General features: G+C 48.3%; 1 protein-coding gene across 4 annotated transcripts in view; it reads right to left on the bottom strand.

Moving 5' to 3' along the window:
* Positions 1–15,211, bottom strand: part of DDHD1 (DDHD domain containing 1) — a 64,548-nt gene extending 49,337 nt beyond the window's left edge. For 2 of the 4 annotated variants that reach the window (XM_035327791.1, XM_035327792.1), the window contains exons 1-3: positions 14,351–15,211; positions 11,490–11,600; positions 464–637 (exon numbers count right to left, since the gene is read on the bottom strand). In XM_035327791.1, the coding sequence (XP_035183682.1) occupies positions 464–637; positions 11,490–11,600; positions 14,351–15,173 (1,108 nt within the window). In that variant the 5' untranslated portion in view covers positions 15,174–15,211. The remainder of the gene's footprint in view (positions 1–463; positions 638–11,489; positions 11,601–14,350) is intronic. The other 2 variants (XM_035327793.1, XM_035327794.1) reach the window with 1 other exon arrangement.
* Between the last annotated feature and the right edge of the window lie 247 nt (positions 15,212–15,458).

Genomic DNA, 15,458 nt, shown 5'->3' with positions numbered 1-15,458 from the left:
ATGAATGCTTAAGGTTTTCTATAGCTCAAAACTACTCTGATAAAGTCATAGATTGAACTAGAATGGAAAATGATCCGTAAATGTGATCTGTAAAACTGATGCTCCCTTTAGGGCAGAATTAGGAACACGGGGCAGAGAGCTAAGAGCCAGTCTGCATTCAGACACTGACACTCCTCTCGGCCCATTACGAGATTTCAGTTTGAAGTAAGATTTCAAACACTAACCAAAGATACAAAGCATTAAATGAAGTGGGAGCAAAAAGTTTATCCACGAATATAATTTTACACTGTTCAATGTGCTAGCAGGAAATCCTACAACATAAAGGTGCACTGGAAAAGGGGAGCGCAAACTGAAGCCTGTAACATTGCCCATTACATAGGATGGAAAAACCATCACAGATCATGCTCTTATAAAAGAAAAAGACCCCAGCAGTCCAGAAAACATACTATAAAAGTGATCTTACCTTCCTTTCCATCAACAGGTTTTGATACTTCCATATCAAAGCTCTCTTGCAGCTGCTGGCCCCTGAAGCGGTTGAGATGCTCCTGTTCTATTAGGTTACTTTCCTCCTCTTCCAGAGGTTGCCACGTACCATCAATAAACCATTGTCCACGCATTACAGGAATCTTTTCTGTTTCTAAAAAAAAAAAATCAAACAAGAGATCCTTTAATGCTACAGATCACAGACTGACAGCAGATAAAAGGGAAAGGGAACTCGGTGGTGTTTTGATGAAAAAGTTACGCTCCCTCTGCTGGGACCCCGAGCAAGGTAACCGCAACTGCCTTGAGAAACACCACTTCTTCCCACGGGGCTGAGTGTGTTTGAGGGTGTGAAGGATGGACAGAAAGACGCACATTCTGCAAAATTTATTCAGGGTTAAGTTCAAACAATAGCCCGACTTCAATGGGATTGTACTCCTCTCTACCCAGTTGCCCCGTATTTAAAATGTTTCTCTACACAATTTGACTGATACGAACCAGGGGTTTCAAAGTCATCAGGATGATGCAGAACGAGGAGAGACAAAACCACACAGCTTACCCTGACTGCATAGAGCTTTGTTTCCTTTGGGAATTGCACTTAAAATTGCTTATCAATTATCATAAAGGACGATTTTAAAGAGTAAAGTTATTTCCTGATGAAAATCGGTCTTTCACCGAGGGTGGTTTCCAGTCCCTGTCACTCTAGTTTCATTTTCAGCACTCTGAACAAGGAATCTGGGTGCCAAGCATTTGTTGTCCATGTGACGAGACAGAAGTCTCTGAAAGAACACGTCCTGGTATCTATTCTTCACCAAACCATGACTGATGCCCAAACTAAATACCGGGGCTGCAGGGAGCAAGAGTTCTCCTATTACACGGCTCCCTGCAAGCATGCTGAGACAACACTATCCATTTTAGCTGGCTCGGCTCAGAATTTCTCCTCCTATACCTGGAAAATAGAGAAGAAGTGCAGGGTTTGCACCATGGCTGTGCACCTCCAGCCTCGTGGGACTGGCACAGAAACCCAGGGGGCTGGCCAAGACCCCCGGGTGATCCCACTGCTGATTTCTAGTGCACACTCACGTGTTGCATCCTGCAGATATAAAGGGAGACTCAGTGAAATACAAGCATTTAGTGTGTGTACAGACTAACACACAGGCTCAGCTCTCCAAAGAAGTCTTCAGCCACAAAAGGAGAGGCTTAGAAACAGGGATGGGGGGAAAAAAAGCGAGGCTTTACTACCCAAAGAACCATTCCTACTCGGAAGGTGTGAGAACAGCCGGTAACAGCTGAGCGAGAAAAAAAAGTAAAGGCACATTATCTGGGTAAAATGCAAACAAAAATCAAAAACCCAACCAACCACGGAAAAAAAGTCAATGGAAAGCACAAAGACTTCATGGTTCCTGAGCAAAGGACAGAAAGCAGAGCTGCCTGACCTGGCACCAGGCTGGCAGGAGTGCAGCGGGGCTCAGCAGAGCTGCCAGCAGATCTCTCACCACCTGAGCACCACGCTGGGACGGGCCATGTCCCACTAAGCTGGATGTAGGGTTGCTAGATGCAGGTTCAGGAGCCTCTGCACTGCCCTCTGATACAGATATGCCCCTAGCATGCCTTGTGTCCATGGCCGCTGATACACAGCACAAGTATTTTAAGTATTTTTCATGCCAGCTGCTCACAGGTGAGAACGTGTAAGTAGAAGAGATTTGCAAGCACCTCCCTTATTTACTTGGGACCTCTGAATTGTTCTGAACTCTCCGTCCCTTGGACCACTGCACCTACAACCTACGAAAGCAACAGGAAAATCTCCTTGCAATAATCTCCGCACAGGGCAGGAATGCTCCAAATGTCCCAAAGCTGGTCTCAAAACCTTTCCCGCAAAAGGTTTACGGCATTTCTCCAAATGCTGTTCAATTGCTCCGACCTCCCCCCATCACCTGCTCTGCACAAACAACTCGGACTCATCGGCCTGACCAAAATGCAACCAGAAGCAGCACAGGACCTGGTTCTGCCATGCAACTTCTGTTCCCCCTGCTAAAACAGCTCTTCTGAATAGGGCTGAATCGTTACGCCCTGAATTTCTAAGGTTTCAGATACTGGTGATCCAACCAGATGAATAAAAACGTTAACGAAAATGAACGCAAGTCATCAGAAAAACGAGAGGTGGCTTTGAACTGCAGAAATCAGTCACTACAAATGACACAAATTTCACTTCTCTGTGAAAATTTAAACCAGTTTTGGAACCTACATCCCCTCAATGAAGGGTGAAACGTCAGTATTTGAAATGAGCTTTCTCGACACGAAAGCTTTAGCCACAGCAATGCTACACCAAGAACGGAAAGTGAGTTTGAAGAGTAGCTGCTCCTCGTGTGCTTGTCTTAACCTTTGCTACGTCCCCCGACGTTTTACACCTGCCAGATATCCGCATTCTTCAGCGGAGCTGACACACACACACATCCAGTTCGGCTGCTCGTACAACAAAGCACTGGCTGTAGCAAGAAATGAAACGCGCATAGGATGCGAGTGGGTACAAAGGATCCCATTGCTGCTGAAGCAATGACACAGCCATGTCAGATGTCGATCCTTACTGGGAAAATCTGCAAGCAGTTCCTTAATTCTTGACTAAGCATTCTACGAGGCTCCATTCATTGAACCCATAGAATGATTTTTTTAAAAGCCACATGAATACTATTTTCTACTCGGCACCGAATGAATACAAGGCGCCTCTTTTTCGTTTTTGAAGGCTTTCAAGGTTTTCACATGGGAATTTCCACCTCCAGATTTCTAAAATTCTAAGCATTAGCAACTAAAATAAACATTTTCAGGCTGTTTCTGCCCAAAAAACTTTCCCACAATGGTTCTTTAAAGAAAGTAGATGGCAGCATTCAACAGCAACTCTCAAATAATAGATGGGCAAGAGCCTCCTCCAGAAAGGCTCAGCCAGGAAAAAAAAAGGCATGATTGAAATACAAAAGAATTTATTGTAAAATCTTCACAGGATAATTTAGTTTAGGAATAAACTAATGTAGCTGGCTCTAGGGCTGGAAAGGGCATTTATCTGGAAAACACTTCGTCTATAAATCACCCTCAGATCCAAAGACAGATTATTAGGGAGCTTTGTTTTCAGACCAGGGCTTTAAAAACTGAGTAAGGTTATTCTGCTGTCCAAAGCTCAGTGGCCTTTCAGGGAGACCCAGGATTTGCTGCCCCGCAGCCTTTGAACTATCTCACCCTGCACCTGCAGCCACAGTGCCTCGTGCCTCGTTCTGTGGCTCTTGCTGGGTGGCAGCTTTGATTGCTGCTCTCCTGCTGGGAAACCTCCGGGTGCAGGAGGCAAGCCAACGACGTTTCCTTCCATCAGGAGCAGGGCTTGGTCACTGCCTTTCAGAGCTGAAATCATCACATTTATCACAGATGACAACGAACGGAATCATATAACCTCTCATTAGAGATAAGGAAGAACAACTTCCCATTAATACCTGGGTTTTGAAAACGGAGCAACGATGGCTGTATTCCAAGAGTAATGCTGGATTTCGGTTCGGGTCAAACTAAGCAAGGGGTACCTCAGCTACGAAGCAAGAGCACTGTGCTAAAGGCAATCCCGTGGCCTGCCCCGGCTCCGGTGGGGAAAGGAGGTGATTACAACACAGCAGGGTTGCTCGCTATCAGCTGCTCAGCGGTGGGAAACGGCAAAGGTGCGCCTCGGTAAACAACGCGGCTCCATCGCGGACAGGTGCTGTTATTTAAAGATTACTCTGATTCAGCCAGTGAACTCAACGCAGGCCATTACATTAATCACCATTAACAAGTGATGTACCTAAATGGTCATTCTGAGACCCAGTTTCACTCATTCCTATCCACCCTCCATAAATTCATTCATGTCTTCAATACTCAGGTGGTTTTAGAAAGCTTAAGCTGAGGTCTTTCAGCATTTTTTTCTTTTCTGGAAGGATGAAATACATGGCTGTTTACATCATAATCCGTTCCCCCCCCCCCCCATACAAAATTCAAAATCTGTAAGATGAAATGTTGTTTATCTTTGTCCCTACAACCTTGATCCCTAGGAAAGGATTTGCCTTGATTTCTTTACTGCCTGAAGTCTTACGCCATATAATCTGCAGCTGGCGACGCTCCAAACTGAAAGACACCGATACGTTTGGCTGGGTAGACACTTCCAGGGTGTATTTACACAAGTAGTCCTTAAAGAAGTTTGAATGGCAGAGATTAGGAGCTAATGAAAAGCAATTTATTTTAATTAGTCATACATATTTTACCACTTCTGGAGAAAAATAGTTTAAGGGACTGCAACAAAGGGTTTATACATTTTTAAACGAGTCCTTTTTTTTTCCTGAAAAGCCAAATACAAGAGCTGTAATTACGTGAAGAGACAAGGACACATGCAATTTACACCCCGAGAATCACCTAAATCCTCTTAAGAACAAAATTGTGTGGAAATAAAAACCACATGCAACACATCGTACACGTGCGGTAACCTATATGTGTTATACTCCAGCTATTCTTTTTTGTGAAGATGTTCAAATTGTGTGACCACCACCCAAATATCAACTGCATGAAAAAAGCTATGTAAGTCCTTCAGGATACGGTAGGAAAAGTGATAATGGAACAGATTTTGCCTGCTTTTTAAATCTTGTACTACTTCTACATGAACAGGACCATTTGTATTGCTTAAAATGGCAAGATGGTGAAAAACACCTAAATTTAAGTAGTGTACAGCATGAACTGTGGCTCGTAAACCTCTTTCATCTCACCTGATGAGTGCCAAGACCAGACAAGCTTGTAACTAAGAGTTTGCAGAGTTTAAACAGGAAAACAAAAGGAGGTCTGTTTCAGAAATATCAGTACAAGCTAGCACGCAACCTGGAGATGCACGGATGGAACGAAATCAGAAAGCAGGACGCAGTAAGCTTTGGTTTCTTGCTTCGAAGCAACTTGCTCAGGTCTGATGGCAAAGTCAAGGCACTTCTAGCTCCATCCACACACCAGCTGTAACAATTTACCAACAAATGAGATCTAAGAGGTTAATCTAATATTCAAAGGCTCAAAAACTGCAATCAAAACTTACATTCTGAACCTGACAAACTCAATTTCCCAGTACTCCAAAGCCAAGGGGTTGGATAAGAAACACGAGTTCATAAGGTGCGGTCAGCTTGATACGCAGGACTTCTGCTTTCAAGCGCAGTAATTTCTGTTCCTTCAGTTTGGCTTCCTTGCTACCACAGTTGTGAACAATTTGCAGCGCACGAGGATCATATCTGCACAAACTGAATGTAACGGTGAGGCTACAGTGCGTGACACCGCAGCTGAAAGCTATTTAAATAATGAAGGGAGGTGGCCACGTACTTACTAAGGAGGGAAAAATGGGCAAGAATGGTTTCTTGTTTGTTTGTTTTCTGATTGTTTTTATTCTTTGCTATTAACAGGCCTTAGAAATATATTTGTGGCACATTAACTACTGCAGGGCCTGTAAGACTTCCCACCAGTGTGAAAGGATAAGCTCTGGTATTAGCCAAGCAGCACCACCATGCACCCTACCCACCCAACAGCCCTCACCACGACTGCCTCTCCAGCAGGAACGATGGTCCTCCTTTTGCTAACACAAATGCACAGAGCACAGTCTGCAGGACAGCAGCTGTTCCTCTTACTTAGTTCCCTTATGAGTGGGTTTATAGAGTCTCATGAAGGAAATAAAAAATACTCGTGAGAACAGGAAGCTTTATCAGGAGAATAGATGGTTACAGAAACTGCTCATGAGATGGAAGAGTCCCGTGTTTTACTGCTGGTGACCAGACTGTGCACACGGGGTGAACAAACAGAAGTCATAAAAGACAAAAAAATAAAATGTTATTGTTTCCATAATCGCTAGGTAAGGGACTTTTTTGCTACAGCTTAGTCTTCTGTAGCTTTCTAGCTATTTCCCAGTACATCATTTCAGAACGGAGCAGGCTGCTGATGTTTAAATACATGGCACCATTCTTTAATCACGGCCAGGACGACCTTCCCTGGTTTAACTCCAAACACAGCAACCCGCTCTGCTCTTCCAGAAGTAACACCATAACCTAAAGAGGAATTCAAGAGTAAAAACCTGGCTTCAGAAAACTTAATAGACGTAGCTACATGTATTTACAGAGACAGAATTTTACTGAGCATCCAGATCAAACGAGATTTCATTTGCTGAGTGGTAAGGGATATTATTCTGCTGGTCCATCAAATAATTCTAAATTGCTTCACGGAGCCAATTTCAAGATTACAGGTGGAAGTTACTTCTGAGTTTCACAGAGACTAAACATATTAAGAGCAATCTGATTGGCACAGAAGGCATTTTCTCTCCTGACTCTGATCTGCAGAGCAGCTACACATGCAAGCCTCTGCACTCGCTTCCATGTTAGACTCTGCTGGAGAGGAACACGTATTTTGCTCAGCTGGGAAGGTGAAATCACCTCTGTTTTATCCAGACCACACAAAGTACTCAAGCAACAGCCTGCAGTTGCTTTTCCCTGAACCATTTTTAATTGGTTTACACTACTCATTGAGCAACCCAAAACAAAAAAGGCAGACCTCTGGGGCTGGTTCAAACACCAAGTACAAACTATAGTGTGTACCATGTTTTTCAGGAAGGACTTTTCTGTTTTTATACAGCAGCTTAATCATCATCTCTGCAATCACTCTTTACGCAAACTTGAACCCAACGGCTTCATACGAAATCCTAACACCCACCTCACCAGCCATGTCAAAGATGTGCTGGGAACACTCGTCAAAAATAAATTTGGACCATTGAAACGTGAAGCAGGGTTGCAGTTTTAAGTTTAGAGCCTTATTTTTACTGAATCCTAATAGCTTACCAAATCTCAGTACTAATACTCCAAAGTGAGGCGCTTCCACCAGCAGCATTTGTTGCTGCAGTCAGTAAGTTGTCGGAGCTGGTCCTTTACCAGCCCTTCTCTAACCCACGGCAGCTTGCAGTTTTTGACACAGCACGAGGTGAAGGCTAAACTGAACCACAAAAGAATGACTGTGCCACATGACAAACATGGGAGTAACTCCTAAAACCTGAGCACATGCTCGAATCCCACTGAAAGTCATGGGACTTTTGCACGATCAGCTCTAAGTGTACGTGCTCTGCTGGGAGGTGCTCTTCAGTCGGTCTTTGTTAGCAAACTCTAGCACCAAGCAGCAAGGATTACATATGTACAGTTTGAGCAAGCAAGTTCCTGTACAGGAATGTCTTTAAAAAACCCTAAGATTTTTCCTGTGCATGCCTGAGACCTACCAGTACCGCTAATGAACGAGACGAACATATTCAAGGGCACACTAATCCTTTCTCTCAGCTCCTTCCCTCTTCCTCCTCTGCAGGGATTTTCCTTCATCTCAGAGCTCACTTACCATGCACTTTACAAATTTTACAGTCTCTGTGCATCTCCATGCCAGGCACACTCCAGCGTGGCTTGAGCTACTTGCAACCCATACTCAGATACATCATACCACCCTACTGACCTTCTCTCGGCCAACACTTGCAACCATTACTTTACCAATACCTTTTTCAGCATTACGTACCACTGACAGAATTGCTCGTGCTTCTAATTTTTATTCCTTGCTCTTCTGCATATTTTTCTTCCATTACTTTTTCTGCTTATTAACTTCTATAGGGTCAGATCCTACCGATACTCTCTTGTTCCTGTCAGAACAAAAAAATGAGCTCTGTCCAGGTTCTCTTTCCCCTCAACGTATTTTTTCTCCCTGAACAGCCTCTCCCTCTCAGACATACACAGAAATTCAATCCATCTTTAATCTGGTCCTGTCACCTCCAACTTAGGTCCCACCTTGTTTCTTTGATTACCGCCACAGTTGAGTCAGTACTCAAACCTAAATGAAGTCAGAACGGAACTCCTGATCCTTCTCATCCTACAAACGTGTTCTGCTTTCTCAGTTACAGCGGTAACACCCTTCTGTCCTTCACCAAGAACGTCTAACCAACGCATTCCCACCATCTCTGCATTCCTGCTGGATGTGATCAAGGAGGAAAAGCAATGAACAGCGCTGAAGGGCAAGCACAACTCACTTTGTAAGCTAATTCTGTCCTTAACTACTCAGCTGTAGATGATACTATCCATCAGAGTGGTTCTGGTCATTTATGGGAGTAAGAGAACAGATTCTTCTTTACATAATGCTTGCAAATCACAAACATAAAAGCTGAAGACACAAAACAAGCTTGTCCTCAAAGACACATCCAAGCGAGGTGCTAACATCTCCCACCTTTTTTAGAGAAGCATCCTCGAAGCTCCACGTTACCCCTTTTGGAACCATAACATTTGTACACACAAATGTACTTTGTGTTTCGATACTGAGTACTGCAGATCTGAAATTCGTGTTTCACCAGTGTTAGGCCTTCTGGGCAGGAAGAAGCTGGCCAGACCTAAGCTAACAAGAACTTCTGGAAGGAAGGTGCAATGAAGAAAAAAGGCAGAAGAGTAGAATGCAGGAAAGATTTTGATCGGCAAAAGTAGAGCTTTACCTTGCCGTGTACGCTATCACTATTTTATTAGCAAGTAACATACCTGGGGAGAGAAGCAAGAAAATAGTATTCATGTATTCACCCTTCAAATGAAAAGGTCCTTTACATGGAACAGCAACCAACTTCAGCTGGCCAACACACCAAAAGCAGTGTTCTAAGCATGCTATAAAGCAACTAAAAAAGTGTTCAGCAACAAAAAACAGGCTAAAAAAATAAAAACCACGTACTGATACGAACCACTCTTGGTTCCAAACCCTCAATTTTCATCTTGCCTCATAAATCTGTTTTAATACTTTTTCTGTTTTGGAATAGAAGGCAAAACCCATAAACCAATGACACAGCCTCAGAACAGCAGGCATTGATTAAAGTAGCCAGGCAAGTGGTCTAATGGGACCCGTGCCACGGGATGGGTTCAGGGTTGCCAATGTGGGAGTTTGTGCTGCCGGGGGAAGGCACAGCACCCGGTGCTCCTGCGCGGAGCAGGCAGCAGAGAAGCACCTTGCAGCTCCAGCATGGTGATTTTTAGTCTTGGCGGTGCTGTCCTAACAACGAGCAGCAGCTGAGGTACGAAAGGGTTCGTCTCTTGCTGCTGACTTCTGCCTCCTACATCAAAACAAGCACATCAGAAAAAATCTGCTAACAAAACAGCCTTTTGTAACCATCCCAAGCCAAGCATTAACCACTGTACTCCAAGATTTTTCAGTAATCCTGACTGATTCCAGGTTCAGAGGGACGACAACGCTTCCCTGGCATTCACATCTCGTTTTGCAAAAAGCTCAGCTGGCAGAGGCTTTTTACAACCTGCGAACCACTACCTCTTCTTCCAATTTACAAAGCAGCTCACGGAAGTATACAGTTCTCAGAAATTTCTTTCAGCACCAGCTTGAAGGCATCTGAAATAGTTTTTAGCCTGCCCAATTCTAGCCTAAGTATACAGATTTTAAAATCAGGACCAAATGACCCCCTCCCCACCACACACACAGGGTCTAAGCCCAGTAAAATCTCTGTTTAATCAGTACAACAAAGTTATTCTTACATCTCCAGTCAGGGATGATCCTTTTAAACCAATTTTTTTTCAATACAATAAGTGGTGATTTTATTTAACAGATTTCTTCTGCAACTATTAGGTACGAAAACATGCATCCTGTAAAAAATACCAAACAAATCCCCTACCAAACCTGCGTGCAGGAGGGGAGTATTTTATCCTAAAAGACAATCATCCAAAAGACTCCCCAGATGGCTGTAGAAATATACATTTTGTTGTTGCTTCTCCCCACATACCGACAGATTTGGACAGAAGTCCTACTTCAATTTTAAAAGGTACCACTGCGTGACAGACATCAGCCGAGGTGATGGGTGTCCCCAGCACAGCCAGAATTCAAACTGGAGAACACGCTGGGGTGGAGACGGCTACCTGGAGAGTGAAAGTGGACTAATTTATAAGAAAACACTGCCAGAACTAAATGCATGCAACTTGACAATGCAACCGTCAAAAAAGCAAGGGAAAAGCAACTACCAGACAGGGCAACAGCCACATGGGACAAACTTGTGAGCCAAGGAACAGGACAGAGAACGCAGAAGTCCTCAGTTTGTGGATTAAACAGACTCACCCAGGCTAAGTAAATCTACAGAAAAACAGGTGTAAAGCAGCCCTCTTCAACTGGGAGGGCAGAACAGGTCTGGATAACCTAAGATGATTTGCATGGAAGACCCACATATAAAACATCACTTATATCCACAGAAGATAAGAAGTCCAGCTCCAAGCTACTCACTTATCTGGAAGCCTACAGTAATGATTTCAGTCCTCTTGTGCTGTCTTTGCAAGTTTGACAATGCTAATTAAATAAATCCCAGAGGTCACAAGGTAAGGATAAAATTCTCAGTAATTAATCTGCTCAAATTGTAACTCAGTCTGATATTCCTGATGTTACAAACGAATCCTGTGACGAGCTGAAGAGTGAAAAAAAATGTTTCAGCAAATGCCCAGCTAGAATCAACATCTTCCTGTCATTGAGATGACACAGTAGCTGAAGAATTGTCAGGGCATCCAATATTGTTGCTGCGAGATAGCAGCCCTCCCTGAAGTGCGGCATGTATGTGAAACAGAACAACAAAGCGGGCAAGTACAAAGATAAAAGCTTTTGACCTTTGCTCTGAACCGAAAATGTGAATCAGCAAAACCAGACAGCAGTTTCTGTACCCTTTAGCGTGCACCTCAGCATATTTTAAGTCAGTTGTACTCGTTGTTTTTCATGCTCGTGCAATCAGAGAGCATGTTCCTCCTCCTTTACTGGCAGTCCTGCCTAGTATGAGATCTGGTTATGCCATCAGCACCTCCCGCCCGTATCACAGGGAACCAACGTAGGAGCTACCCTTCGGATCCAAAACTGCACGCACAATACCAAAGGGGAGTAATCTGGGAGTAACAGCCACACCAAGGTCTTCAGAAGCGCGAGAGGAGACAGAATCCTTGGGATCTGACCTTGCCGTCTTCTCGGGCCTGGGCGCAGCAGAGAACCAGGCAGAGAGCACCAGGCAGCAGCGCAGCAGAGCCACGCTGGCCAGCTGCCTACGGGGGCACGCAGCGCCTCACCTGGGAGGAGAGAACGGGAGAAAGGCGAGAACTCTCACATATACAGGGCAGAGGCAAGGAAATGTGCGAGCAAAGGAGGAGTTAGGCCAGAAGACGCTGACAGATCCCTGAAACACCAGAAGTTTATCTTAGCCTTGCAAATGAGCGGACCCGATAAGAAGAATAAGACTTGAGCACTCTTTAATCAGCTTTCTGGGGACTAAAAAATATCCCCTTCGTTAGTCTGCTCAGCACCATGAGTTTGTGTCTCTCCTGCCTAGCACTGCTTCTGGTGCTAACCTTTGGGAATCTCTGCTTCCAAGCATCGCCTCTGCACAGCACGCGTTATTACTTGAAACATCTGCTCCTCGGGCTTAAGGAGACTGAATCAGCTTCCAAAATGGATGAGGCACAGGGTCAAGAAATTAAACCTTTAAGCTGCTGATGAGCGCAGCCTCTTGCTCTCATTACCGGGAGCAATCCTGCCTCACCTGACGGCTCTGCTCACTCGCTCCCCTCTGTCCCCATGGCACAGCCAGCAAGGGGGCCAGCAGCACTTTCTTCATCCCCTGGATTATCTGCATCATCTCTTCCCAGGAACTACGTGGCAGATGCAGCAAGCACCAACAGTTGAGACTTCTGGGTGGTAATGCAGAAAAAAAAAATGCACTTTCCAAACAAGGAGCTGCGCCCAGGCTCTTTTTTAACTCAAAACACGCGTGCACTGGGAGCTCTGCTTGCTCCTTGAGCTCATTATCCATCTGCTGGGGCAATGATTTGAAAGACAAAAGCGTCACACACCGCAAGTGAATTGTACCACCTGGTATTGTCTTTTATGGTCTCCCTCCTGGAAAGATGCTGAGAAATAAGGAAAACAACCAAAAGCCCGAGTTTTCAGATCTGCCCCTTTGAAGCAGTTCTGCTGCTCCTCTGTGACTCTCCTCTGAATATGCAGAGGGGATCAGAGAAAACTGCCTGCTTCCAAGTCCATGCCAGGACAACGTCTACTGCTTGCTGGGCCAGTCCACATCTCTCACCCTACTCCATAACATTTCCCTTGGCCTGGAGGGAACGCAGTTGGAAAGCAAGTCCAGCTGTGCCTCGGGGACAGAGGGTAAGCGGTGTCACTGCTCATCTGCTGCAGGAGAGCAGATGCATGCTTGTCCAGCAAGACCTCAGGACACGTTCCTTCCAAAGAGGCAGAAGAGCTGAGGTGCCTGCTCCTTCACCTGTTCCCTTAGGTCCCCTCTCCTCCAGCAAAGGCAGCAGATGAATGCAAGGGACAGTGCCTCTTGAGGAAGGGTGATAGAAGGCGTACATCACCACCTCCTTTTGAAGCTGAGGTGGTAAAGCAAGCACCCCTCTGCTGGAAAGACAAGAAGTAAGAACTGTGCATCTGAGAAGCCTGTTGAATCCCCCTGAAGCAGAAAGGAGAAGTCCCACGTCATGCTCCCTGCAGAACGATGCGCTTGGGGGAGATGGAGCATAATACCGTTACCTTCCTAGCAGAGAGGATGAGAGCAGCAGAGGAGAAGCCAGGTGTCAGCCCTCTCTTCCATCATTTCTCATCAAAGAAGAGGGATCAGAAGCATGCACGTGGCGGGGAGACTGGACAAACAATTGCTCATTTTCACCCTGCTCCTTCTGAAGAGCGGGCACACATATTGAAGGATGGGGGGAGTAGTGATGGCACAACTCCACCCTCACTCATCCATTCCCATTTAGGAAATGGGAAGCATAAGCAAGAAGGTTCACAGTCACCTTCCCTCCCACTTTCTTCCATACGTGTCAAGAAAGAAGAAGATGCTCAGATCTCCCATTCCACCATCTCTGTATGCCAGGGTGTGCATGCCCAGATCCCCCTTTCCTTCAGATGCGTGTGCACAGTGGGGAAAGAAAGGGAAAGATCCCCGGATCCCTTTTCAGATGGAAGTGTTTGAAGAAGCTCCCAGTGCCCCCTCTCCCCCATGAGTTTGCATGCGGCATGGGGGGCACCCAGTGCCTCCTGCCCTCTGGGTGCTTTAGGGGGATCCAGTGCCCCCTCTCTCGAGTCTATGGTGAGTGGTACCCAATTTCCAAGGGCAGCAGGCATCCTGCCCTCCACAGCATGTGTCCAGAAGGGCAGGATGCCCGGGGCTGCTGGATGTCTGAGGCTTGGCCTCCTTGCCCCACTATATGAGACAGAGTGGTCCTTTCCCCCCAATCCCATGTCCCCAAATGCATGTGGGTATCAAGCAGCACCCATTCCCCTTCCTTGTGTGAAAGGGAGCACTCAGACGCCCCATTTACCTTCGTGCGTTTGTTATGGGGGCAGGAAGGGCCACCTGGTAAACCCAGTGCCCCGTGCGGGCAGGGCGTCCCTTTTTGGGGAGGACAGCAGGCAGAGGCAGCCCTGCCGCCTCGCTTCCTCAGGTGTGTGACAGAGGTGCCCAATCCCTGCTCCATGTGGTGTCTCTTGGGGATGGCGAAGGGTCTGTGGCTCCCCTGGTGAAGGGTCTGTAGCTCCCCAAAACACGCATGGGGGTGAGGGGGCTATGTCTCTGCTGTGCCCCCCACCCCCAAGGGGAATCCATGGTGTCTGCGTGTGAGGCGTCCCCTCCATGAGGACACCCGGACCGTGTTTATGAGGACACCTGGGGACCCCCACTGGTCTCTGTGCGGGACACAGGGGGACAGCCCCCACGTAAAGGCCTGCGTGAGGGCAACCCCATGAGGGCCCCGTCCCCCCCTGGTGACAGGAGGGACCCCGGGCCGGTCCCGGCCTCACTCACGGTTCCAGTAGACGGGGTAACACTCGGCGTTGGCCACGTCCACCTCGTAGAGCCCGCTCCGCACGCACACCGGCTCCACCGCCTCGCCCTCCCTCGGCTCGGGGCCGAGGGCTCGGAAGGCCAGCTCGATCCGCAGCGAGTCGTAGCCGATGAAAGGCTTCCACGTCTTGCGGTCCTCCCGGTAGAACCAGCGCACCTCCTCGGCGCCCAGCTCCCGCACCACCTCGTAGCGGGGCCGCCCGCCGCCCGCCGCCGAGCGCGGCCGCTTCCTCTCGGGCAGCGCCGAGGCCGCCAGGGAGAAGCCGCTGCCGCCGCTCTCGCTGCTCGCCAGCCCCGCTCCCTCGCTGCCCTCGCCGCCGGTGCCCGTGGAGTAGCGCAGCGAGGCGCCGGATTCGGCCGAATCGAACTCGCCGCCGCCGGCCGAGTCGCTCAGGCTGAGCTCCCGAGGCGGGGCGGCCTCCGCTTCCCCTTCGGAGGACGAGGTGGAAAGCGCGGCGCGGAGCGGCCGCTGCTGCTGGTGGTGGTGGTGGCGGCGGGGCGGGCGGACCAGGGGATGCTCCACGCCGCGGCTCTCCGCCGCCGCCTCCTCCTCCTCCTCTTCCTCCTCCTCGCCGCGGGCCGGCCGCCCGTAGCAGCCGCCGCCGCCGCCGCTTTCCCCGGGCGGGTCCCAGGCGCCCTGAGGCTCGGGGTAATCCATGCCGCCCGGCGCTCTCCTCGCTTCTTCTCCTTGCCTCACCTCGGCCGCCCCCGCGCAGCCCGGCTCGCGGCTGCCGCAGCCGCCGCCGCCGGCTCCGGCTCCGTCCGTCCGGGGGCGGCTCCGCATCGTCACGCGTGCGGCGACGCGGCCGGGGGGCGGGCGGAGGCCTGAGGCGGAGCGGGGAGCACCGGGCGCGGCTTGGGGGCCGCGGGGCGGCGCTGCCCTGAGGCGGCCGCTGGCCCCCGGCGCTGCAGGCGCTGCCTCTGTGCGGCCCCGGGGCTGTGAGGGCGCTGAGGCGCTCGGGGAGCAATTGTGGCACAACCTCGTCAGGGGGTGTGAGGGGCAGCTCGAAGTCTGCGGGTGGGCTGTGGGGATCCCTCCTGCTGACTGCGGGTTTCCCTGTGTCTGTGT

The sequence above is a fragment of the Oxyura jamaicensis genome, chromosome 5 (assembly GCF_011077185.1).
Source record: "Oxyura jamaicensis isolate SHBP4307 breed ruddy duck chromosome 5, BPBGC_Ojam_1.0, whole genome shotgun sequence".
NCBI classification, from domain to species: domain Eukaryota; kingdom Metazoa; phylum Chordata; class Aves; order Anseriformes; family Anatidae; genus Oxyura; species Oxyura jamaicensis.
The sequence above is the reverse complement of the archived record's forward strand: the minus strand, read 5'-3'. Positions and strand labels throughout refer to the sequence as shown.